The 27,321-nt window shown below is 48.7% G+C and overlaps 1 protein-coding gene across 1 annotated transcript; it reads right to left on the bottom strand.

Moving 5' to 3' along the window:
* Positions 1–2,517: 2,517 nt before the first annotated feature.
* Positions 2,518–27,321, bottom strand: LOC128847205 (zinc finger protein RFP-like). The gene is made up of 7 exons (XM_054046571.1): positions 26,902–27,321; positions 15,276–15,371; positions 12,308–12,538; positions 10,558–10,580; positions 7,482–7,597; positions 6,682–6,714; positions 2,518–4,166 (listed from the first exon to the last, which is right to left on the bottom strand). Exons 1-7 carry the CDS (start codon positions 27,316–27,318, stop codon positions 3,655–3,657), a joined length of 1,428 nt encoding a protein of 475 aa, XP_053902546.1. The 5' UTR covers positions 27,319–27,321; the 3' UTR covers positions 2,518–3,654.

Below are 27,321 nucleotides of genomic sequence, written 5' to 3'. Positions count from 1 at the left end.
TACTCGCTCCGCTGCTCGGGCACTTGCTCGCTGCCTGTCTCTGCCGCTGCCCTGCTGGCAGTTCACCGGCCGCCTGCTCACCACTCTCGCCGCGCCTCTCCATCAGCCACCCTGCTGGCCACTCATCAGGCCTTTCTGCTGCCACCTTGCTGGCCACTTATTGCACCTCTCCGCCGCACCAGCCACTCGTTCATCAGCTGACTGTCTGTCACTTCTGCTGCCGCCTGCCTCTCTGCTGTGACCTCTGCACATCCGTCTCTTAGTGATTTTCAGCTCTGTGCAGGCTGGGCAGAAACACTGCCCCATCCCAAGTGATTTCAGCTCAAAGCGATTTTTAGGTCTTTGCAGGCTGGGAAGAAACACAGTCCTATCACAACTGATTTCAGCTCTGATTGGACATTTAACATAACAAAGACCTCCTACTTAGCTCTAGTCTTTGAACAGTGGGAGAAACAGGTTAAACCCACCTAGAAAGGACCCTTGATGAGGGTCTGCAGCCTTTTGATTGGGGATATCTGTCCCCCACCCCTTTTCCTTTCACAGGGCTCTGACATTCAAGCCCCTGGCTTAACACTGTTCTTTCAACTGTGGGTGGCCCCCTCATTTCGGACAGGTTAAGCAGAATCCTGCTTTCCTGTATTCCTACACTAATTACAACATTGGTAACCATATTTCACTCCCCTGCATTCAGTACTAAGGTGATTTGTACCCAACACCAGCCAAAGTTGATCACTTTGGGCTGGTCTACACTAGGGGGATGGGGGATCGATCTAAGATACGCAACTTCAGCTACGAGAACAGCGTAGTTGAAGTCAACGTATCTTAGATCGATTTACCTCGCGTCCTCACGGCGCGGGATCGATGGCCGTGGCTCCCCCGTCGACTCCGCTTCCGCCTCTTGCCCTGGTGGTGTTCCGGTGTTGACGGGGAGCGCGTTCGGGGATCCATTTATCACGTCTAGATGAGACGCGATAAGTCGATCCCCGATAGATCGATTACTACTCGCCTATCTGGTGGGTAGTGAAGACGTACCCTCTGACACTGCTGAATCTCTTGAATATGTAATCAGAGCAGGAGCAAACTCTATTTACATAAACACACGCAAAGTCTCTTCCCCTCCCAGCTCGCTGTCAGGGCAGCATTCATTCAAACCCTGCTTACAGAAGTGTAAACCCATTTGTAGACACGTGCATTGCTTTACATGTGGCTTACATCGATTCCAGGACTTGGTCTAGGTGTTTTATGTCATTGTAACTTAATTTGGTAAGGGATCTATTTCAACTAAATTGATATGAGCCTAAATAAGTCTTCCTTGAGGTGTGACTGGAGGATCATAGTGATGTCAGACTGGAAGGGATCTCAAGAGGTCATCCAGTCTTGCCCCCTGCATTGAGACAGAACCAAGTACAACTTGGCCATCCCTGACAGGAGTTTGTCCAACCTGGTCTTAAAAACCTCTAATAACTGGGGTTCCACAACCTCCCTAGGTAACCAGTTTGATGCTCAACTGTCCTTAGAGTTAGAAAGTTTCTCCGAAGGTCTAACCACAATCTCTCTTGCTGCACACTGAGCCCATCACTTCTTGTCCTACCCTTGCTGGACGTGGGGAACAATTGATGTCCCCCTTCAGCCTTCTCTTCTCTAAACTAAATATGCCCAGTTTTTCAACCTTTCCTCATAGGTCTTGTTTGCTAAGCCTTTCATCATTTGTGCTGCTCTTATCTGGACTCTCTCCAATTTGTTCACATCTTTCTTAAAGTGTGATGCCCAGAATGGGATACAGTATTCCAGATAAGGTCTCCCCAGTGCCATATAGCATGGAACAATCACCTCCTGTATCTTACGCCCAACACTCCCATTAGTACATCCAAGAATGGAATTTGCCTTTTCCGCAACAGCATCACAGTGTTGACTCATATGCCATTTCTGAACCACTATAACCCCCAGATCCTTTTCCGAAGGTCTGCTGCCTAGCCAGTTATTCCTCAGTTTGTGTTTGTGCATTTCATTTTTCCTTCCTAAATACAGTATAATGCTTTGCACTTGTCTTTACTGAATTTCAGCTCACTGATTTCAGACCAATTCTCCAATTTGTAAAGGTCATTTTGCATTCTAATCCTGTCCTCCCAAGTGCTTTCCACCCCTCCCAGTATGGTGTCACCTGCACATTTTAGAAGCATGCTCTTCACTCCATGGTCCCGCTCCATTCTCCAAGTCGTTAATGAAAATATGGAAGAATACCTGACCTAGGACAGAGCCCTATGGGACCCTACTTAATATGGCCTCCCATTTGACAGCAAACCATTGATAACTTCTGTTTGAGAACAGTTTTCAACCAGTTGTTCACCCACCTTATAGTAATTTCACGTAGACCATATTTCCTTTGCTTATGAGAGTGTCATATGGAACTGTGTCAAAAGTCTGCTCACTTTTCTTTCTCTCCCCCCCCCCCGCATTTTCCAATGGAAGGCAGAGAAAAGGCAGAGCGAAAAGTGTGGGTGGGAGGAATATAACAACCAAAGAACTGAAAAATTTTGTTAAGTTTGGTTTAATTTCTTTCAAGTAAGCAAAAATTCCACAAAATTGTCAAACAAATCAGCATTTTTAAAATTTTCTTCAATTTTTTAATTTTTAAAATGAATTTGGCAGAGAAAATATTGTTCTCCTAGCTCTAAGAAGCAACACCTGCCCTGAAGCCCTCAGAAAACGCTGAGTGTTACAACCGTAGTTAAATCATAAAGAAAGTGAATTTTACACCCTAGCTGATAAAGGTCAATCCAACAATTAAACTTTATAACACAATCTGCCAATATTAGCTTTGCCATAAACACTGTCTAAGGGAACAATCACGTCAACATCTTAATTCTTTCATGTTTGCTGGAAAAGAGACGATTCCTCGGTTGAGTTTCGGGATTACACAGGGTATTGAGCTGTTTGTTCTGACAAGAGAGCTCACAGCACCGGGTATTTAAAGGCTAAATCCCTTTGAAACATCTGGCCCACAGATCAGTGTCTGATCCCTCCCTTGCCTCTGTGTCAGGAACCGCAGATCTCAAACGCTGGCCCACAGGGCGCTTAGGAGCTCGTCAGTCTGAATCCACCACCCAGTGTCCTGCTCACGCTGCTAGAATAGCCACTGAAGGGGAGCAGAGGACTCCAGTCCTGGGCTCTGATTGGTGGAACCCCGGGGGGCCCGACGGGTCCCCAGCCTCTGTGTCCCCCAAGCCAAGGGGCAGGACGTTGTCTGTGCAGCTGGGTCCTCCCTGCTCAGCTCTGCTTCCCCTGCGATACCTGCCCCTGATCCCCTGGGAACCTCTCCCCGCCTGACGCCTGGTTTGCCCTCTGGTCAGTCCCCTCCAGCCCAGCCTCTTCAGCCAGGTCTCCCCCTGCTCTCCCCTCCATCCCAGTAGAGGGGTCTCTCCCTGGCACTTGGCTCGTCGCTCTCCCACAGGGGGGCTCCCTCCTTCCTTGGTGGGACTCCCCCGACTCCACAAAGAGTTGGCCTGCTAGGAGCATAGAGCCCCAGTGTAGAGCACCTCACAGAGACCTCCACAGCCATAGAGCTACGGGTGGAGTGTCACCCCCCTTCAGCCCTGTCTGTGGAGGGGGAGACTGGCTGAGTCCTCCAGGTCATAGAGATCAGGGGGGTGGGGGCTAGAGGAGCCGCACACTAACACCAGCCTGGAATAACGGGCGGATTCTTTCCCCCGCCAAAGAGGTCAGCGGGAAAGTGACGATCAGCTCCCCACGAACAGCATCAAAAAATGCCACCCACCCCCCTTCACAGTCAAGATAAACCCGGATCCTGCGGCATGCCCGGCTAGGGGACAAAGGGGTGCCATGCTCAGGGGAAGTGAGAGCCCAGTAGAGATCCCCTCTGCCCTGCACAGCCCAGATCCCCTGCTCAGGGTTAGGGCTGATCCCTCCGTTCCTGCTCACAGACTCTCTGGCCACCCCTACAACATAGACTCCCGTCCCCTCCACCTCCACCTCCCAGTAATGTCGGCCCGAGGTGAATCCCTCACAGCCCATCACACAGGTCCAATTGTCAAATCTCTGAGGGTTGTCAGGCAGATCCTGTTGCCAGGGTTCCCATCTCACACTTTTCCGATCCGCAGACACAATGAGTTGGGGATGGGCCGTGTCTGGATCCAGAGTCACGTTGGCTGCAGAGAGAGAATCAGAGCATGAGGGGCAGAGCTCAGCCCTGGGGCAGGGTCTGATCGTGTCAGTGACAGAACCTCCCCAGCTGGGGAGTGAACCAGGCAACCTCCTGCCTCCAGGATTTACCCAGCTCTGCCTGGGGAGCAGCGCTGAGATCTCAGCCATGGGCAGGGGGGATTCACACCCCGACAGAGCCAGTTCAGGGACAGAGTGAAGGGATCAGCTCCGCTGAGCCAGGCCCCCAGACCCAGCGTCTGAGTCTCAGTGATTCCATCCTTGTGCTTGGGGGAAAGACAAGGGGGGTTAGAGGGAGGTGGGTTTAAGCCACCTTTGTCCTTCCTTTAGTCTCCCTGGCCCCTCGTTACAGGGGCCTCAGGGCTGCAAAGCAGAGAGCAGCCACAGTGTGATGCCTCCTGTCTATGCCCCCAGCAGAGCCGTCCCTTGGGGAGGGCGAATCGGGGCAACCACTCTGGGCCCTGCGCTTCGGGGAGTCCCACAGGCCAGTGTGATTGGCTGTTGCGGTCGGTCCCAGAAGAGACGAATCCATCACTTCTGCCCCAGACCCTGCATCCTCCTAGGGACAGCCCTGGCCCCCAGCATGGATCCCAACCCACTCCTACAATAACGGCTGGGGGCAGAGTTGCTGAACAGCCCCTGTGCCAACTTCACACGGAGTGGGGGGGGGGGGCTCCCTTGCACCGGAGCTATTTTCTGGGGACTGTTTCCAGGCACATTAAGGCCCCTTCGCTCTGACAGAGCAGCACAAAAGGGCCTGACAATCAGGCCCTGGAATCTTTCCCCACCTGCACCCACCTCTCCCCACAGATGTGATTAGAGACCCTGGCATCATAGGAGGCTCCCAGCAGATTACAGGGAATCCAACGTCCCCCTGTCCCATGATGCGACTCTGCACAGCCCGTCTCCTTGCAGAGCCCCCCCACAACGATCAGCCAGCTGAGCACTAGAAAACCTGCTTTTACAGAGACCCCCCTGGCCCCCCATGACTGTGTGTAGCTGCGGGTGGTTCAGGACACCGCACACTTACTGAACGCCTGCTCGGCTTGTGCTGGTCTATCGGGGACTTTCCAAACTCCACACTGCTGGCCCCAGGGCTATGCAATGGCTAATACAGTATTGCCGACTTCAAGGGATCAAATCTCATGAGATTGGCCCAACACTCATGACATGTTTAAAAGGATTCTATTGTGGTTTCTAGGTCAGTCTCTGGATGTTTGAACTCCCCTGGCCCCTCCCCAGGGTGTGCGCATGTGACAATCAGTGTTGCCCACTCTCCCACATGTCCTGGGGAAGGGGATTTTGGCTCCTGCTGCAGGAGCTCTCACCCCCCATCTGCCCGTCTCCTGCCCAGCAATTAATCCTGTCCCCCCCAGACCCCATCAGTTCTGTCCCCATCCAACCCCCGTCAAGAGCTGGTATGCTTTTTTTTTCTTTTAATTCCTCCCTGAGCCCCAGGGGCTCCCAGCCACCTCTGCAGCTGGGAGCCCCGGGGTGATTTAAAGGCTCTTCTGAATGAGATCACACCCCCCCTCAGGACTCCGGCCGTACCGGTAAGCCCTGTAAGTTACTTTCACCCCTGCCCAGCCCCCATCATCACCGCCCCATCAGTTCAGCACCCCTACCCCACTGCCCTCAGTTCACCCTGCCAGCACTCACCCTATCTGCTCAGAACCCACCAGCAATACAGCCCCCCCAGCCCATCAGCCCCCCGCTCACTTCAGGCCCCCTGGGGGCTACAATGGGGTCCCCTCTCCCACTTCCCAGGCTGACGGGAGCAGCCGCACTGGGGTGGTGACAGCGGGAGCCCCAGCCGTGCCCAGGGCAGCTGACAGGATTTCTAAATACAATGAAGCCTCATTTTTAGAACTCTCAAATATCGGGATTTTTTTTTCAGCCACAGCTCTATGGTGAGATCATGAGTGAGGCTTAATTTTACTCAGAAACTGCATCTCTCACAATTAATTCATGAGAGTTGGCATGTCTGCGAATAGGTGATGTCTACCAAACCCCTTCTGACATTTTTAACCTTTTCTCTTTTGACATATAAAGTAGAGAGAGAAAACAGAAATGTCTATTTTTGTATGTTGAATTTTCCCATTCTTCATTGTACCACTTGTGCATTTGCTAATAATAATAATATGGCCGGGGGATGTGATGTATGGGCATAAAGAGTTCTGAGAATTAGATGAGATGTTCCTCTCTGATTTTCCAAAAGGCTCATTTTTAAACTCTTAGATCTCTACGGCGATACACTGCTCGCCCCCTCTCCCGCACCCCAGCCTATCTGGTTACCCCAACCACTAGTTACAAATTCTAAATTCTAATACAGAAAAGAATCGACTTTTCTGTTTTTAGGAAAGATCTGGGCAGCCACCAGTAATATGTTGCTCAGCTCCTGTCAAATGCAAAATTGAAACAAAACTCGAACTATGGTGCTGCCAATGAGCCACCATAATTCATAGGAAAGTTTTCACTCCCCCTTTGATACGAGAAATTTACCTTTGTCCAACCACAGTCTAGACGACAGTGAGTCTAGAGGAAGAAATGGGTGAAAAAGATGAAATGTCAGGTTGTCATGTTTCTAACACAAAAGCAAAATGAAAAGAAAACAAACTTTTTGAAGTTCTAGTTAAGGAGGTTAAGTGCAATTCAGACCAATACAAACCATTACACACCTCACTAACTTCTGTGTGACCCACCTCTGTCTCCGGCCCTGCCCTGACTCCACCCCTGTCCCGCCCCCTCCTGGCCTTGCCCCGCCCCCATTCCAACTCCTTTTCCAAAGTCCCCATCCTCACTCTGCCCCTCTCTGCCCTATTAGACTCCTTCCAGAATTTCTGCCCCGGCCCCGCCTCCTCCCTTGAGCTCACTGTGTTCCCACTCCTCCCTCACTTTTGAAGCTTGTTTTGTGGCAGCAAGCACTGAGAGCTAGGGGGAGAAGCAGGGACGTGGCACGCTTGGGGGAGAAGGCAGAGGTGATGTGAGGCAGGCGGTGGGGATGGGAGCTTGGCTGCCGGTGGGTGCAGATTTTTCCCCATGGGTGCTCCAGCAACGGAGCACCCATGGAGTTGGCACCTATGTTCATAGCTGCTAAGAAAGGAAACCCCCCAGAGATTCTGAATGTAGGCCCCTAACCCAGTGTGTAAGTGCTGTACCGAGAGCTGAGTAGAGAATTCATAGCTTCCAAATGATTAGTTGACTATCTCTATCCACAATCATTGTCCCTAAGAGATTTCCCCAGCTCTGTCAATTATCAGTGTAATATAGGTGAGAAAATTCCCCAGGTGACTGTTTATTACCTTTGAATTTCTTCATTATGGTCTCCAGAGGTGCATTTCTTTGAGAAGATTCCCAGATTCTCCATTTCAAATCAGAAGAAAAGGCCACTGGGTTCTGAAACTTCTCCCTCTCGCATCTGAAGAACAACCCAGTGTTACTCGTTGTGGAGTTCGGTCATATTTGTGTTTTACTAATATGTGTTTTACTCTAGTGAATGGTTGTAGCTCAGCAGACCTTGGAGGATTAAAGTCTCTATTGCCCCAGGAATAGGTCCAATCCCAGCTTGGACACTACAAGCTTCACCTCTTTTTGGTGAGACCGATATTGGAAAACTGCCTCCAGTTCTGGTGTCCCCATTTTAAAATGGATGTTAAAAAGTGGAGACGGTGCAGAGAAGACCCACAAAACTGATTTGAGGGCTGGTAAAAATGCCTTGCACTGAGAGAACCCTGGTGCTTGAGTGTGGGGTATAAATACCGTCATGGGGAGACTGTACTTGGTACTGAAGGGCTCCTCAATATACGAAACAAAGGCAAAACAAGGATCAATTGCTGGAAGCTGAAAGCCAGAGAAATTCAAATGGGAAAAAAGACAGAGATATTTAAGAGTGCAGGTGGACTAACCATTGGAAGAAACTGCCAAGGGAAGTGGTGGTGTCTGTGTCAGCGCAGGCTTGTAGCTTGACCTCAGCATCAAGGTGCGAGAGGCAGCCCAGATTGCGGATTTGGAGGGCACAGCAGTCCCACAGTCCAGGTTGCACCCCGGGAACCCGTCACAATAATGTAAATCTCCCTTGTGGCAAATTAAACCGATTACTTCTTGTTCTGCCCTCACGGGACTTGAAGAACAACTGATCACCGCTCTCTGTGGAACAGCCTCAGACATATTTGAAGACTGTTATCAGGCCCTCCCTGAGTCTTCTCTTCTCTAGACTAAACACACCCCTTTAGTTCAACCTTTCCTCATAGCTCATCCATTCTAAACCTCCGATCATTTCTGTTGCTCCCCTCTGAACTTTCTCCAATTTCTCCACATCTTTCTTAAAGTGTGGTGCCCAAAACTGGACACAGGATTCTATCTGAGGCCTCACCATGGCAAGAAGGGTGGAACAACGTCCTCCTGTGTTTTACATTGACACGCCTGTTAATATATCTGTGGTGGGGTGTTCACCCCACATCAGCCCCCCAAAAACAGTGAAGGAAGCTGAGAAAGAGGAGATTAGTGAGACAGGCCACACATGAGCGGTTTAGGCCAGAGAAGTTGTCCCTGATTGGACGATGAAGCTCAGCTGAGCAGGTGGGGGCTGGGCTAGGATAAAGCCAGGAAGCTGGCAACAGAAATTGGCCGCAGTGGGGAAGTCTGCAGCCACCTTCTGTGCATTTGAAAGGGAAAGAGGGAAACAGGGAAAGAACAGCATGCTGGGAGCCTGGCCCTGGGGGAAGGGAGTATTTAGAATCAGAGGGTTAGAAGGGACTGCCAGGGTCATCTAGTCTAACCCCTATAAGAGAGAAGGATGGAGAAGAAAGCCTATGGGAGGTGAGTAGGAAGCAGCCCAGGGAGCGAGCAGACCTTGCCTGCATGTGGCAGGGTTCCTGGGCTGGACCCTGGAGCAGTGGGTGGGCTCGAGTTCCCCCACCAGCCACTGATGGAGTGGCATTGCCTGGACAGTGGGACCAGGGAGACTCTGTACCCCAGAAGGGGAAACCATTTAGTGACCTGGCTGCAGGGTTGAGTCACAGAGAGGAAGCTGCAGCTGTTGGAGTGAGAGGTGAGGCTGGAGAGTGAGAGAGAGACAATGGCCAGCGTTTGAGATCTGTGGTTCCTGACACACAGGTACGGGAGGGATCGGACACTGATCTGTGGGCCAGATGTTTCAAAGGGATTTAGCCTTTAAATACCCGGTGCTGTGAGCTCTCTTGTCAGAACAAACAGCTCAATACCCTGTGTAATCCTGAAACTCAACCGAGGAATCGTCCCTTTTCCAGCAAACAAGAAAGAATTAAGATGTTGAAGTGATTGTTCCCTTAGACAGTGTTTATGGCAAAGCTAATATTGGCAGATTGTTGGATTGAACCTTATCAGCTAGGGTGTAAATTTCACTTTGTTTATGATTTAACTATGGTTGTAAGAGTCAGCGTTTTCTCAGGGCTTCAGGGCAGGTGTTGCTTCTTAGAGCTAGGAGATGGCAAGTGGAGGTGTTGGACCTGAAAGAGAGCTAATCCCCAGAAGAGCCAGGAGGAGGCACCACCTGCGGTGAATACAGCAACCTGGGACAACATCCCACAATGACATTTGCCTTTTTCACAAGAGCTTCACACTACCGACTCATTCCATGTGTGATCCACTTGAACCCCCAGATCTTTTTCTGCAGTCCTGCTGCCTAGCCAGTGATTCCCCATGTCATAGTTGTACATTCGATTTTTCCTTCCAAAGTGCAGCACTTTGTCTTTATTCAATGTCCCCTTCAATTGATTTTAATCCTTCCTCCCTTCGCCCTTTGTCTTGTGTCTATTTAGAGTGTAAACGCCCTCGGGCAGGGACTGTCTCTGTGTGTGTCTGTGCAGCACCCAGCATGTTGGGCCCTGGTTTTGCCTAGAGCCTCTAGGCACTGCCATAGTACTACTGATAATAGCACATTATAAACTCCTTAGAGCTGGGAATGTCTCTTCCATCAGATCTCTTGCCACGCCCAGCACACTGATAGAGCTCACTGCATAATTAGAAACAATTAATAAACAGCTCATTGAATAGTCATCAGATGGCCCTAACTTTCCATCCCTACCAACTGAGGTGGAGTTTGGAGTCTATGACCTAGAAATGAAAAACTCATTCTCCATCCCCAATCTCCTGAGGTCTCCATTCTACCAGCTACACTACAAATCAGTACCCTGCCTGTAGGTAAATTTCTCCTTTCTCAGGCTGCTCTATTCTGGAGTCTAGTCAAAATGACAACAGCGCCAAGATTAGATTTAACGGAGATAGATTGGGAACGAGCCCCACACTCTGCACTGCTGGACCATGGGGAGCCAGGTCTCATGTTTAAAATCCCTTCCCTGCATTGGGAAGCAAAAGGGAGAGTGAGAAGGAGCCACGTACCTGCTCAAGGTGTCTTTGATGTCCTAGAGGAGAAAGATAAAAGGAAATTCAGTCCCATATCTCGCACTAAGGATCCCTCCTGCTCTGGAGGGGACTTGCTTTGTCTTCACAATTTGAGGTTCAAAGAGGAATTATTTGTTATTTATGAATACAAACAAAACATGACATGTGCTGCCTTTGCTCTTTTGGAGAAGTGCTCTGACTGCAGGACCTCGGTCTAGGAAGTTTGTGTAAGGAGTCACACAAGGTCTTCATGTAATGACATGTGGATAAGCAGCTGGCACATGGAATCAGAGGGCTCAGTCTTGTGCTGTGCTGAACAAGGATCTCCCGAACACTCACAGGTGTGGGGAAGATCCCCTCCTGCAGACTCCAGTGGATGCAGAGGGAGGGATGCCCCCAGGCTGTGCTGCCCCGTGCTCTAAACTCTCTCCCCACTTGCCCACAAACATTCTGAAGGCCCGTCCTGTGAGCTTCTTGACATCCACAGGAAATTGGGGCTGGGTGAGAACAATGGGTGTGGGGTACAGAGTAACACTGGGCCATTCACTATCCTACACGCTAGGATCAATGAAGGAAACCTGAGGAGTGAAGACTCCTGCCCACAGCAGATACTGGTCGCAACTGAGAATTTGACCTTAGATATCAGCTAGAGATGTCCAGGATGCTACGTTTTATTCCTCACCTTTTTTTCCTTTTTGGCTAATTAGAGGCATTTAAAAAAAATCATTAGAAGGCTTTTGGAATTCTAACAACTACTTACACTTTCAGGCTACGATAAGTAATGAACAGCTCCTATCTAACTTCTGTTCTGGCATTCAAAATCACCGCAGCCTCAGATCCCATGTATTAATTTTGAGGCCAATATTTTCCCTTTTTGTGATATGTAGGAAAAGTGGAAAAATCAAGGTTTAAATGGAATCTTACCTTCAATTTTAGCTACTTCGATAAATAAAGACTGACTCTTTATAAATAAAGAATGTAGGAGGCAGATTATCTTAAACATTCCTCTGAACCATCTGGCCCTGTCTACCTTAAATAGACAAAGATTAAAGATCTTTTGATGTTTGCGTTTGGAACACAGGAGATGCCAGACCGGCTCAGACCAGAGGTCCATCTAATCAATATTCTGTCTCCAAAGGTAGACAGGGCCAGATGGTTCAGAGGAATGTTTAAGATAATCTGCCTCCTACATTCTCATGCTTCTCACTAAGAGTTAGCGACTGTACCATGAGGTTTAATACCCCTTATAAATGTTTTGTTATAGTTAACTATAACTCTGTATATTCTTGTTATCCAGATCCATGTTCAATCACTTTTTAAGTTTTGCTAAGTGGTTGGTCTCAACAAAATCCTGTAACAATGAGTTCCGCAGTCTGATTACACGAGGTGTGAAAAAGTGTTTCTTTGGATCAGTTTTCAAATTGTCACCTTCTAATTTTATTGAATGTCCCTTTGTTCTTGCATTATGAGACAGGGAGAACAGAGTTTGCCATTTTTGGAGTTTTCTCCCACTAGAATTCAAAAGAAGAATTTCTTTTCAATTTAGGCTCAATCCAATGCTCGTTGTACTCAAGAAGTACATTTCCTTTGACTTTAATTGGCATTTTATCAAGCCCTTAAAGAAAAATAATGTATATTTTAGCAATACTATATGTTCTGACCATTTGTTCCTATGCTTCAAAAGTGATGTGTTAGGAGACTTTCTTGCCCTGTGAAAGGTTCTGGGGTGTTTCTAACACTGTCTCACCTGCAGGAATTCCCTCGCTGGCTGCTGGCACTTCTGCTCCATCTCACTGATCAGGGAACTGAAAGAAGATATTTCCTCAGATAATTTGGCAACATACTCAGCCCTGCTCTTTTCAATTTCCTTATTCAGCTCTTCCAATTGTGCCAGCAGGAGTCGCTCTTGTTCCTCCAAAAATTGGTGCAGTTGCTGAAATTCAGACACAATCTTCTGCTTCTCAGTTTCCAGCTGTTTCTGAAATGATGAGATACAAACAGGAAAAGCACAGGTCAAGGACAAGAATATGGAGCGTGTTATAAAGCCATGGGACATTTTATGCACGAGGCAGTATGTCATTGCAACCCCACAGAATTTAACTTCTGACATTTTATGGACAACATACTCTATGCTCAGTAGACAGAAGATTTTCCAATAGATTTTCAAGAGTCCTAACTGGTGTTAAGAATATGAATTTTTCTTGCATGATTTGGATAATCTGTGATCAGTGGCTTCTGGAAAACCAGATCCTTCTAATAACAGGAAGCACAGCAGGTGTGGGATTGAGAACTGGACTGGCAAGTATTATTTTAGGAAAGGAAACAGCAGAACCCAAACTAAGAAGCACTAGACTTGAACTGGGGAACACATGATGTCCACAAAATACATAGAGACATAAAGGGCATTTTTAAAAAAAGTACTAAAATTTGAGCTCCATCATTTGCTCTCATGAGTTCTGAAAACAGTTTTGGATACATAAAATTTGGCACACCATAAATCTTGGATTTTAAGCCACACAGGGACCTTGAGCACAAATTGGGCTGCTGGGAAGACCCCTTTTTGTACATGCAAATCTGATTTTGCAGGTTGCTTAGGAATGAGCGCATGTGAACTGGACAGAAGGCCACCAATTCATGCTGTTTCTGGAGCACTCTCTGGCCCCTGTACCCTAGGAGCAAGGAAATCAGACCAGATCTGGAACCCAGATCGTCTCCATGGCAATGTCTAGCAGCGATACCATTAAGGGCCTGTTCCAAAGCTCACTGAACTGCACAGGAGTCTTTCCTATGATAGGGTTACCATATTCAAACATTTAAAAAAGAGGACACTCCATGGGGCCCCGGCCCTGCCCCAACTCCGCCCCTTCCCCGCCCCCATTCCAACCCCTTCCCCAAAGTCCCTGCCCCAACTCTGCCCCCTCCTCTGAGCACCCCGCATTCCCCCTCCTCCCTCCCGCTCTGATCTTGGTTGGGGGTTGCTAAGTGCTTCCCTGCTCCCCGCTCGCCCCGCAGCCCCTGCAGCCTCTATGCCCTTGCCTGCCCTGCTCCTCCTCACCCTGCAGCCTCTGCACCCCCCCGCCCCTGCAGCCTCTGTGCCCCCTGCTCCCCACTCGCCCTGCAGCCTCTGCACCCCCTGCCTGCCCTGCCCCTGCAGCCTCTGTGGCCCCTGCTCCCCACTCGCCCTGCAGCCTCTGCACCCCCCCACCCCTGCAGCCTCTGTGCCCCCTGCTCCCCATTCACCCTGCAGCCTCTGCACTCCCCCACCCCTGCAGCCTCTGTGCCCCCTGCTCCCCACTCACCCTGCAGCCTCTGCGCCCCTGCCTTCCCTGCCCCTGCAGCCTCTGTGCCCCCTGCTCCCCATTCACCCTGCAGCCTCTGCGCCCCCCCGCCCCTGCAGCCTCTGTGCCCCCTGCTCCCCACTCACCCTGCAGCCTCTGCGCCCCTGCCTGCCCTGCCCCTGCAGCCTCTGTGCCCCCTGCTCTCCACTCGCCCTGCAGCCCATGCACCCCCCCACCCCTGCAGCCTCTGCGCCCCCTGCCTGCCCTGCTCCTGCAGCCTCTACACCCCCCCCGCCACCTGCCCTGCTCCGCCCCCACTCACCAGGCAGTGGGAGAGCTGCAGGCTCCACATGGAATCAAACACTGCGGGCTGCTCTGTGGAGGAGGAGGGAGTGGGGGAGGGGGAGGGACTCTGGCTGCTAGAGGCCCTAGTGGCTGCGAGCGGCTTTCAATCAGGCCAGGCGTCCAATCAGCCGTGCCGCACTCTGCATGAGGGGAAGGGGGAAATCCCGGACATTTCTTCTTGATTAGAACTCTCCCCCCGGATGGCCATTTAACACTGAAAAAGCCGGACATGTCCGGGGAAACCTGGACGGATGGTAACCCTATCCTATGACGTCCTTGTGCTTTGTCTTAGGCATTAAGTGACCAGCCTCCTCCTCTGGGCGCAGATTCCTAGAGCAGCTGCACGGATTGGCCAGCTGTGGTTATCTCCGTTGAAAGTGCAGCTGGCCAAAAAACTCAGAGTTAGGGGAATTTGCAAAAATAATTGAAATTTCAAAGTGTTTTCCATTTCTCAGTTTTCAAAAAGGAAATTCTTTTGATTTCTTTGAAAAATATGTTGAAATAACTTTTGAAACATGTCACATTTTTCTTTCTCCCTTTCCCCAAAATGGAACAAAATAATGTTCATTCCCCCCCACCATTTTTCTTTTTAGTACTTCCTCTCTGTACCTCTTCAAAAGATTCCCCCAGTTTTGAAAAAGTGGCAAAAAGAAAAAAGAAAAACAAAGGGGGGAAAACTGGAAATTATTTATTTTAGTGCATTCAGTAGGAAAAAAGGACTAAAAAGAGAGATAAAGTTTTCAAAATTTTCATCCTTCTAAAAGCAAAATGAAAATTTCAGTTTGAAACGACACAAAATTTTCAACCAGCTTTAGTGGAAACACTAAACGAGAAACTATTGTTAAGAAAACAACTTACACTCGAATTACCAGTGACAATATTTGGATGATTAAAACTCTTTCTTTAATGCAGCATTTTCCTGCTTACTCTCAATTAAAGCAGAACAGTTTTTCTTTACAATGAGAAGAAATAAGTGATCATCTTACACGGATGAGTACATGTTACTCACTATTCCTCTGATGACACTCAGACTAATCCGTGGATTGATAATGGCCGTGGGCACATTTGCTTCTGAGTAATAACGGCACCTACCAGCACTTCATGGCTTTCATTTTCCCCACTCAATTTAAACGACAGAATCGCGTCTCTCTCTATCTTCAAAATCTCCAAACGGCTCCGAATTTGGTCCTAACAAAAGAAAATCTGGTTTAGTTTTGGTTGTTTTTGGAGGATTTTCCCCCATTTATTTATATTTGCAAGAATATCAAAAACATAATAAAATGGGTGAGTGCTCTAACCACATGACTATACAGTCATTCTCACGCTTGTGGTCAGGGCTGGCCTTACCATGAGGTGAACTGAGGTGGCCACCTCAGGTGCCAGACTGTGGCACTAGGACCAGAGTGTAGAAAATTTTGTTCCCTAGAGAAATTGTTCCAACTCTTTCTTACCCTGCAAATGATCATCTTCTTTCTAAACTGAATTTGACTAGCTTCAGTCTCCAGTCATTAGCTCTCATTCAGCCTTTGTCCGATACATTAAAGAGTCTCTGCTGTCAGAAATCTTCTCCCTGCATAGGTACTTATAGACCATCACCTATTAACCTTCTCCTCCAGGAGCTAAAGAGATTAAACTCCTTTGGTCTCTCTCTATACGGCTGGTTTTCCAGACCTTTTCTGAACTCTTTCCAATTTATCAAATGTCCCTTTTGAAAGCAGACACCAGAACAGGACCCGTATCCAGTAACGGCTGCACTAATATCGTATACAAAGGTAACACCACCCCCCTACTCAGGTATTCCCCTGCTTATACATTAGTGCTCTTAGCCACAGCACTGCTTTGGGAATTCATGCTCGGTTGGCTTCTATGGCCCCAAAGTCCCTTAGAGCATCACTGCTTTCCAGGATACAGCCCCCCATCTTAATGGATTCCCCTGATCTAACCTGCTGGACCCCACTCTTTCCTCAGAGCTGGGAACAGAACTCAGGTGTCCTGACTCCCACTTTCACTCACTGTAACCAGTTAATCTTGCCTAGTGCTTTGTCCAAGGACCAAAAGGCTTAGCAATCATTAACCATGGATCCGTTCATCTTGGTTCCTGGGAAGAAGTTAACACACTTCCAGGAGTGCCCGGTTCACATGTTTCAGAGCTTTGTAAACATGGTAGTGAGTTCCCATGAACGTCAAAAGCCTCCGATTTCCATGGAAGAAGCAATAAACCTCCGGCTTGATTTTACAGAGGGGTGAGACCAGAACGTGGCCAACTGACATGTCACGTTTCCTTCTGCACTGGGCCCAACTCAACTCTGAAAATCCTTGTTTTGGCCTTGTGGACGGCCCTAAACCGAACGGTATCAGTTAGCTTCCCAACATGGACCCTTGTTTCCTATCCAACCAGGAAGTGCCACAACTTCTGGCCCCCGTTTTCCGGTCACAACTTCACAATTATTTCCAAAAGGACCCAGGAAGTCCCATAGGCAGAGTCTTCTCCGTCACCTTCCTGGCCTGCAGGGCTAAGAGGTGGACATGTCTCCTCCGCTCATTCTGCTGTTCCTTCATCTTCGCCAGCCATGCTGAAAGCTCTGCTGGGTTCTCATCAGTCTCTTTAATTCTCCCTCCATTGGCCTTGATCTCCTCCTCGATTTCTTCCTCTTGCTTGGTGCACGTGCAAATTTTCATTTTCATTTGCAGACCTTGGTTTCATAGAGTTTGGTGGCTTCTTGCAGCTCCTGGGCTACTCTCCGAGCAGCGTAGAGGGAGGTCTTGGAAATGGCAGCCAAGATACACGCAGAAAGGATGGAGCCATTCACACAGGTCACATTTAGGGCTTGTCAAAAAATGTCCACTGATAGAAATTGGGTTTTACGTCTACTCATTTCCTCAGCTGTCGGTTAGGAAGGAAAACTCAAATGCACAACTACAAAATGGGGAATACCTCGCTAGGTGGTTGTACTGCTGAACAGGAAAGGGGGTGTCATAGTGGGTCACAGATTGAAGGTGAATTAACAATGTGATGCAGTTGCAAAAAAGGCTCATATCATCAGTGTTGTATGTGAGACACGGGAGGTCATTGTCCCCCTCGACTCGACACGGGTGAGGCCTCAGCTGGAGTCCTGTGTCCAGTTCTGGGCGCTGCACTTGAGGAAAGATGTGGACAACCTGGAGAGAGGCCAGAGGGGAGGAACAAAAATGTTCAAAGGTGCAGAGAACCCGACCTGTGAGGAAAGGTTAAAAAAAGGGGCATGTTTAGTGTTGAGAAAAGAAGATCAAGGGGGGATCTGATAACTGTCTTCCAATATGTCAAGGGCTGTTATAAAGAGGATGTTGATCAGCTGTTCGCCATGGCCACTGAAGCCGGGACAAGTAATGGGGTCAATCTGTTGCAAGGGAGAGTAGATTAGATATTGAAAAGACTTTCTAACTTCGGGGATAGTTAAGCTCTGGGACAGGCTTCCAGGGGAGGTTGTGGAATCCTCCTTACTGGAGATTTTTAAGACCAGGTTGGACACACACCTTCCAGGAATGGTCTGGGTTTACTTGGTCCTGCCTCAGCACAGGGGGCTGAACTAGATGATCCCTTGAATCCCTTCCAGACCCACATTTCTGTGATTCTAAGTCTCCTCTCAGACCTGGCAAGAAGACCCCAGCATCCTGCCTCTAGCCCTCCACCCCCACTGTAACCTACTAGACCCCACTTCCTTCCTAGTGCTGGGGAGAGAACCCAGGAGTCCTGGCTCCCAGCCCCACAGCTCTAACTCACTGAACCCCAGTCACTTCCCTGAGCTGGGAACAGAACCCAGGAGTCCTGACTCCCAGGCTCACTCCCTGCAACCCATTAGCCTAGCCTCGCGCTCTGTGTCCTGAGGGCTTAGCAATCATTAAGGCCAGGATCCGTTCATGGTGATTCCTGGGCAGTGCCCGGTTCAGTCACTTTGTCAGCACGGCTGCGATTTCCCCTGAAAATCAAACATGGCTGGTTTCCAGGGAAGAAGCTGTAAACCCCTGGCTTGATTTCGCAGCACGGTGGCCATAAAGCCCTCGGCCTTGCCCCCACAGGTGGGGAATGGGTCACCAATGAAATGGGAGCTGCTGGCAGCAAGGAGCTGCTCTGACAGGAATCTCCCCACTGCTGTGCCCCGTATTGGCCCCCTGCCCGTGGGGCTCAACTCCCCTTGGCAGCTCCGAGGGCCAGTTCCCCACCTGCTGCCCCAGCATCCTGAAAGGAGACATTTTGGCCTCTGGATGATTCGCTGTGCTCAGCGGAAGGCTGCCAGTGAAAGGGAGACGGCAGGTGGGCCGGTGGCAAGAGCAGAAATGACCCAGCAAAAAGAAGGGCATAAGGGGGACGCTGCCCCACATGCAGACTGGGGCCCTGGTCTTTTCGCACATTAGCCATGGGCACACAAGAATTCAGTGGCAGAACTGAGAGGAGAACCCAGGAGTCCTGGCTCCCAGCTCTTACCCATCAGACCTCACTTCCCTCCCAGAGCTGGGGGTAGGACCCAGCAACCCAGAATCCAACCTGCTCCATCAGATCTCATCCCGATCTCTAATAGTTAGAAATGGCTGAAGCCCTGAGGCCTGACATGTTGGCTCCTAGTCCCTGCACCCACACTAACCTATCAGACACACTCCCCTCCCAGAGCTGGGGTTAGAACCCAGGAGCTGGAGTTCCCATCGAGTTGGAGCAGAGCTCTTTTGAAACACCCAAGTGATCTTGGTTTAAAGACTCCAAGTGATGGAGAATCCATCACCTCCCTAGGGAAATTGTTCTGACTCTTAATTACCCTGCAAATGTTCGCCTTATTTCTAAGCTGAATTGGTCTAGCTTCAGTCTCTAGCCATTAGATCTCATTCAGCCTTTGTCCGATACATTAAAGAGTCTCTGCTGTCAGAAATCTTCTCCCTGCATAGGTACTTATAGACCACCACCTATTAACCTTCTCCTCCAGGAGCTAAAGAGATTAAACTCCTTTGGTCTCTCTGTATCGCAAGTTTTCCAGACTTTTTCTGGCTCTTTTCTGAACTCTTTCCAATTTATCAAATGTCCCTTTGGAAAGGCAGACACCAGAACAGGACCCGTATCCAGTAATGGCCGCACTAATGTCGTATACAGAGGTAACACCACCCCCCAACTCAGGTATTCCCCTGCTTATACATTAGTGCTCTTAGCCACAGCACTGCTTTGGGAATTCATGCCCGGTTGGCTTCCATGGACCCAAAGTCCCTTAGAGCATCACTGCTTTCTAGGATAAAGCCTCCCATTTTAATAGATTTCCCTAATCTAACCTGCTGGACCCCACTCTTTCCCCAGAGCTGGGAACAGAACTCCGGTGTCCTGACTCTCACTTTCACTCACTGTAACCAGTTAAACTTGCCTAGCGCTTTGTCCAAGGACCAAAAGGCTTAGCAATCATTAACCAATGGATCCGTTCATCTTGGTTCCTGGGAAGAAATTAACACACCTCCAGGAGTGCCCGGTTCACGTGTTTCAGAGCTTTGTAAACATGGTAGTGAGTTCCCATGAACGTCAAACACTGCCGATTTCCATGGAAGAAGCAATAAACCTCCGGCTTGATTTTACAGAGGGGTGAGACCAGAACGTGGCCAACTGACATGTCACGTTTCCTTCTGCACTGGGCCCAACTCAACTCTGAAAATCCTTGTTTTGGCCTTGTGGACGGCCCTAAACCGAACGGTATCAGTTAGCTTCCCAACATGGACCCTTGTTTCCTATCCAACCAGGAAGTGCCACAACTCCTGGCCCCCATTTCCCAGTCACAACTTCACAATTATTTCCAAAAGGACCCAGGAAGTCCCATAGGCAGAGTCTTCCCCGTCACCTTCCCGGCCTGCAGGGCCAAGAGGTGGACATGTCTCCTCCGCTCGTTCTGCTGTTCCTTCATCTTCGCCAGCCATGCTGAAAGCTCTGCTGGGTTCTCATCAGTCTCTTTAATTCTCCCTCCATTGGCCTTGATCTCCTCCTCGATTTCTTCCTCCTGCTTGGTGCACGTGCAAATTTCCATTTGCATTTGCAGACCTTGGTTTCATAGAGTCCGGTGGCTTCTTGCAGCTCCTGGGCTACTCTCCGAGCAGCGTAGAGGGAGGTCTTGGAAATGGCAGCCAAGATACACGCAGAAAGGATGGAGCCATTCACACAGGTCACATTTAGGGCTTGTCAAAAGATGCACATTGACAGAAAATTGGGTTTTACTTCTACTCATCTCCTCAGCTCTTGGTTAGGAAGGAAAACTCAAATGCACAACTACTAAATGGGGAATACTTGGCAGGTGGGCCAGTGGCAGGATCAGAAGGGACCCAGTGAGAAGAAGGGCATAAAGGGGATGCTGCCCCGCATGCAGACTGGGGCCCCGGGCTGTTCGCACATTAGCCATGGGCACACAAGAATTCAGTGGCAGAACTGAGGGGAGAACCCAGGAGTCCTGGCTCCCAGCTTTTCCCCACCATACCCCACTTCCCTCCCAGAGCTGGGGGTAGGACCCAGCAACCCAGAATCCAACCTGCTCCATCAGATCTCATCCTGATCTCTAATAGTTAGAAATGGCTGAAGCCCTGAGGCCTGACACACTGGCTCCTAGTCCCTGCACCCACACTAACCTATCAGACACACTCCCTTCCCACAGCTGGGGTTAGAACCCAGTAGTCCTGGCTCCCAGCCCCCCCTTCTCTAACCCACTAGATCCCACTTCCCTCCCAGAGCTGGGGTTAGAGGCCAGGACTACATAACATTATTAATTATTATTATTATTTTATTTATTTGTATTACTGAAGAGCCTAGAAGCCCCAGTCATGGACCAGGCCCCTATACAAGACGGGCTGCGTCCCCGGCGCGTTTACAGTCTAAGTAACGTGGCCCTGCCCTCAGAAACACTGCCGTCAACGTAGTAGGGGTGGTTGGCCACACCCTGAGGGGTGGTAGGTGTGGCCTGAGATTGGTTGAGCTGCTTGGGGAGGCCCTGCGTGTCATGTGGGCCTGGTTTATGTGCTGGGAGGTGGAGTGAGAAAAGGAACCAGGCCCCCAAACTCTGCTAGACAAATGTCAAGGAAGTGCGAGAGTCCTAAAATTCATCCCTCAGATGGAACAATTCAAACGTAGCCTCAAACCGGCTGGTTTTCAGACCTTGCGTGAACCTGGAGAATCGCTTCTTTCTCTCTATTGCCTCAGCTTCCCTTCTCCAATGAACTGGAGCCAGCCGACATCTTCAGAGTAACAAGATTTCCCACTGAAAAACGGGGCTTTGGTGCAGAGCTGGCCTTACCATGAGGTGAAGTGAGGTGGCTGCCAGACTGGGGAGGGGGGGGGCGCGCGCCAGTAGGACCCAGAGTGTAGAAAATTGTTTCCTACTGAAAAACGGGGGTTTGGTGCAAACCAACTTTTTTTGCAACCACATTTTTGGCAAGAAATATACTTTTTTGGAGGGAAATGTTGGGTTTGGAGAGGAAGGTCACTTTGGGGGCAGGAAAGGCTGCTTTTGGTGAGAAATGCATTTGTCAGGAACGGTGGGGTTTTGGTGGGAAATTTCAGAAGGAATCAAAAGAAGAATTTTCAATTTGTTCTGTTCTGTGTTGAAATGAAGGAGCGGGCTCCTTACGAGAGCGCCAGAGTGTGGGCCGGCTGAGCGTGAGCTGTATCTCTGCTCACTGAGGACAAGCGGATGGAGATGGGATGAAGGTGCCGACCCAGCAGCTACGGAATAATCAGTTGCTGTTTGCAGAAATCCATTCAGTGCTAGTTCCGCTGGCTCAGGTTAGCAGGTAACTCTGTGGAGCCCACCTTCGCTATTGGGCTAACCTGGTAAAAAGGCCTGGGGTGTGTGTAGAGAGTGAATTTCCATGGGCTTGTTGGTTGTGACTGGGGCTGGACAGTCAGGGCCCTGGGTTTATAGATTCCCAATTGTTTCAGGCCACAGAACCGCACCTCCTGTTTCCTGGATCAACCCCCATGACTTTTGACAGATCGCTTTGAAAGACCCATCGAATCCTGACGTAAAGACACTAAGGGCAGGTCTTCACTACATGCCAGATCGGCGTGTAGTGATTGATCTATCAGGGATCGATTTATCGCGCCTAGTGTAGATGCAATAAATCGATCCCCGATCGCTCTGCCGTCAACTCTGGAACACCACCACTGCCAAGAAGTGGAAGCGGAGTCGATGGGGGAGCGGCGGCCGTCTATCCCGCGCCGTGAGGACATGAGGTAAGTCGATCTAAGATACGTCGACTTCAGCGACGCTATTCCCGTAGTTGAAGTTGCGTATCTTAGATTGATCCCCCCCCAGTGTAGATCAGGGCTCAGTGATGGAGAATCCACCATGTCCCTCGGCCAGTTAATTCCCCTCACTATTAAAATTTTGCACCTTATTTCTAATCTGCTACATTGCTTATGTTTTCATCAGAATGTCATGCAGGGCCAAGTCACATGCCTTCCTGACGTCTAAAGATATTATCTCAACATAATTACCTTTGGCAACCAAAGAGATGAGCTCATCAAAAAACGATGCCAATTTTGTTTGACATGGACTATTTCCTATGAAACCGTGTAGATTGGCGTTAATTACGCTACCCCTTTTTAATTCTTTACTGATTGTATCTCATCTCAGCCTTGCAGTGACTTGCCCAGGACTGATGTCAGGCTAAACAGCCTATAGTTACCCAAGTCATTTCATTTCTCATTTTAAAATACTGGCACAACGGTCGCATTTTGCCCAGTCCCCTGGAACTTTCTCAGTGTTTTAAAAAACTCTAAATAGCAACATTAATGGCTCAATGAGTTCCTTGGCCAATTCTTTTAAAACACTTGGGTGTAAGTGTCCTGCAGATCTGAAAATGTTTAGCTGTAGCAGCTGCTGTTTAAGTCCTCCCTGGTTACCCCTGGAATAGATGCACGAAGCTTTGCCAATGACAGAACACTGGGCTCCGACTCAGGAGATCTGGCCTCAGTTCCCAGCTCCACCACAGCCTCCCTGTATGACCCTGGACAAGTCCAAGTCACTTTGTGCCTCAGTTTCCCCCATCCGTAACAGCAGAGCGAATGTAAAGATCCCTTCATGGTCAGTTGTCAGGTGCCGGGACCAAAATGATACACATATAGTGATGTGCCATCTATAAATGCAAGCCTGCATTGCATGCCCGACCGCCTGTGCATTGTCAAACTGGCAGCCTATAGGCTGGATCCAACACGCGGGATGATTCTCTCCGGCCCCGATGTAGAACAAAATGGTGTCCTCCGCACAGCAGGACCTCGCACACAGTGCATGCGAAATCATGTTTACAGCACATGGAGGACAACATTTTGGACTGCCTAAGGCATGCAGATGAGTTGTTGCATGCCTTACTAAAACTGTCACGTAATACAACTAACTGAGAACAACACTACAGAAAACCTTTGCTGAAGCCACCTTTAGGGGCCTGTTCCAAGCTCCAACTAGCTTTATAAATAAAACTGCCCAGAACACTCGATTCCAAAGAGGCGCAGGGAACAAAAGTATGCCAGAAACACATCTTAATAAATACAATTGTTGAAAAACCAGTGGAGACTGTTACAGAAACTTCAGAACAATAATTTATTAATGAGAACTGACTAATTACACATGTTATTAACCCTTTCTAACTCAGAACCTTTTATTTGAACACAAAAAAGGACCTGGAACACACGGTTACAAAAGCGCTCGGGGACCAAAGTGATACACGTAATACAACTCACTGAGAATAATGCAATAATACAGAAAACCTCTTCCAAACCCACCTGCAAGTGATGGTTTCAGGCAATAAACGGCTGTATCAGTAAATCCGCCCAGAACACTCAGTTCCGAGACAGCAGAGGGGACAGAAATGATACTCACAATACAACTGAGAATAATGCTGTACTACAGAACACTGCTGACAACCCACCTGTTCAACAAACAGCTTTATTCATAAACCACCCGCAGACTCAGCTCCGAAGCGGCTCATGGGACCAAAATAAAGGGCAATGGCTGGAACGGCATTTTAATAAATAAAACTGATTTAAAACACCTTCGCGGAAACAGTCAGACAACATTGGGAGCGTTATTGTAGTCATGAGACCTGATTCACAGCTGACTGTCATTAACCCATTCCAGCCCAGAAACACTTTCAAACCAAGGAGGAGCCTGAACAGTCGGTTCTGAAGTGGCTCAGGGGACCAGTTTTACATGCAGCACATACAGGGGAGACTGATACAATGCTAATGAGAAACTCGTCTGAACCGACCTTGAACCCGGGTTTTGGGGGGATAATTCGCTTTATTACTAAAACCACCCAGAACACTTGGTTCCAAAGTGGCCCAGGGGACAAAAATGCTGCATGTCACACAAGTGAGAGCAGCACAGTACTACTGAAAACACCGGCCAAACCAGCCTTCAACTGTACAATGAAGGGTTAATTATTAATCAAACACTCTGTTCCGAAGGGGCCCAGAGGATGGCAATGAGTTGTTTGCCTCCTACTGCCTGGCTCTGGGGAAAAACTCTGAGTCTCTCTTGCTCCCTTTTGCTTTGCAGCTGATTTGCTGCCTCTCTCTGTGTACCTCTGTCTGTGTAAGCTCAAAAGCTTGTCTCCCCAACAGAAGTTGGTCCAACCAAAGATATCACCTCCCCCACCTTGTCTCTCTGCCCCCTGCAAGTCCATTTCCTTCCTCTGGTCTCACTCTTCCGTCACTGAGCACTTTCAGTGCTCACTCCTAGACCAGCTCAGACTTTACCACAGAAATGGGGCCAGGGAGCAGGCAGTGAGGGGGACAGGGTGGGTATTCCATGGGGGCGACTACTTGCTTTCTTGCTGCTTCACAATGCATGTACCTGTGGGAACACCTGTTTTCACCCCGTTTTCACCTCTGCTCCTCTGCAGTTTGGAACCTTGACCTTCCCCCGGCACGTAGCTCTCAGTCGGTGTCATAGATTCATAGATTCTAGGACTGGAAGGGACCTCGAGAGGTCATCGAGTCCAGTCCCCTGCCCGCATGGCAGGACCAAATACTGTCTAGACCATCCCTGATAGACATTTATCTAACCTACTCTTAAATATCTCCAGAGACGGAGATTCCACAACCTCCCTAGGCAATTTGTTCCGGTGTTTAACCACCCTGACAGTTAGGAACTTTTTCCTAATGTCCAACCTAGACCTCCCTTGCTGCAGTTTAAACCCATTGTTTCTGGTTCTATCCTTGGGTGTCGAGGATGCACAGAGCTGCTTAGAGGGTGTGGAAATCCTGTCTGTACACTTGCATGGCACATAAGTAGGTTCAGAATAGGCCACTAACCTCCTAGGTCCCTATCATTGTTGCCAATCACTGAGCTTGGAGTGTGTGTTGTTTAAATGCAATACATGATTCTACTTTAGTCATCCTACTCTGTCATTGGTTCTGTCTCGACAATTGTCCAGTCGGTGTGTGACTCACCCTTAACTCTAATCTGATTTGCGCAAAGCTTTTTTTAACAAAACCTAAAGTTCACAGGTGCACAAATAGAATCAAATAGACCAGTTAGTCTTTTTTCTCCAGTATGTGTAGTTTAGTTTCTATGTATAAATTGGGACACTTTCACTGCAAGAAGCACTGGACATTTTAAGAAATCGTATAAATGACAAAATATCGACTCTTCCAGCTTCTAAGCCAAAAAAATGGACAGCAGCTTGCATACAGCTATGAAGGGCAAAAGGACAAAAAAGATGACTGGAGGTGTGATCAGTACAAATGAATCCACAGAGGAAGACATCCCAACGGGGGGAGCCTCTGGTAAGGAAGAGATATTTCCAAAGACTGACCAATACAGATGAGGTTTTGTGCCACTGATACGGATATGAAGTTCCTGATGGAAATGTGGACAAAGTGATTGTTCACTATTTGGGACAAGACGAAACACCTGACCCATGTGTGCCCTATAGGAATAGGAGAAAATATCCCTTGAGATCTCATGGTCGTACAATGCCATCTGAACTGTCAACAGTTGTGGAGCCGAAACATTGAGGCCTCTCTAAAAATTACCAGTGAAAAATAACAGACTCTAATGTCTCACCTGCCCATACGAGAGTGACTCTCCTCAAAAATACACAAGGAATAAAAAATACTGTATGAAAAAGAGAAAAGCAGAATCAGTCCCAATGCTTAGTGATGTGTATGACCTTCACTGTCCCCTGGAAGGGTTTGTGTGTCAGTACTGCCGGGTCCCTGAAATCTCTGCAAGTTGGGATCTTCCAGAAGTAATTGGTATTTTTTTTAAGAGGTGACAATATTGAAGCCAACTACACTTGTTCATATGCCACATTTCAGCCAGGAGACTTTTCCTCTCCCCCTTCACGTGCCTTTTTTCAGGAAAATCCACAATTCTTGTGTCTGCGCTGCTTCATGACAAGTGCACAAAACATGCACACAAGATGTTTTTTTTTTCATGTCTAGCAGAATGTGTGTCCCAGGTCAGCAGCAGTCCCACTGTAATAGTACTGGGCTATAGGTTATACATTTCCACCCCGGGCCAATTCAGAACTGACTTTTCTGGGTCCTTATTGGTGATAAAAATGGTTTGGGGCCAGAACAGGTTAATAACAGTGTGTTATAAGTCTGTTCTCATTGCTAACATATTGTTTATAAGGGTCCGTATCTGCTGTTTTTTGCCATAATTTTTTTAAATTAAAATGCCGTTCCTGGCCATTCCAGCTTTTACACCATCCCATGATTTCTTACCTTGTAATCCTCGGCAGCCTCCTCTACGGGAACCACAGTGTGTTCTCTGTGATCTCGGGACAGGTGGCAAACCAAACAAATGAGTGTTTGATCCTCTTGGCAGAAGTCATCTAAAGACCTCTGGTGTTTTTCACAGACTGTCCCAACTTCTGGTTCTTTTGTTAACTCCAGTGTAAGTTTTCTGGCAGCTTCTACAATATTCCTGAGCTGTCTGTTTGCTTTGAAGTTTCTCTGGGAGAAGATTTCTCTGCACTCAGGACAGGGGAAGTTTGTACTCAGTTCCTCCCAGCACTGAGTGATGCAGGCCTGGCAGAAGTGGTGCCCACAATCTACAGACACTGGGTCTTTAAAATAATCCAGACACACCGAACAAGTCAGTTCAGCTAGGAGCAGTTGTGCTGGATTCGCAGCAGCCATGGC

Source organism: Malaclemys terrapin, chromosome 13 (genome assembly GCF_027887155.1).
Source record: "Malaclemys terrapin pileata isolate rMalTer1 chromosome 13, rMalTer1.hap1, whole genome shotgun sequence".
Classification (NCBI taxonomy): Eukaryota; Metazoa; Chordata; order Testudines; family Emydidae; genus Malaclemys; species Malaclemys terrapin.
The sequence above is the reverse complement of the archived record's forward strand: the minus strand, read 5'-3'. Positions and strand labels throughout refer to the sequence as shown.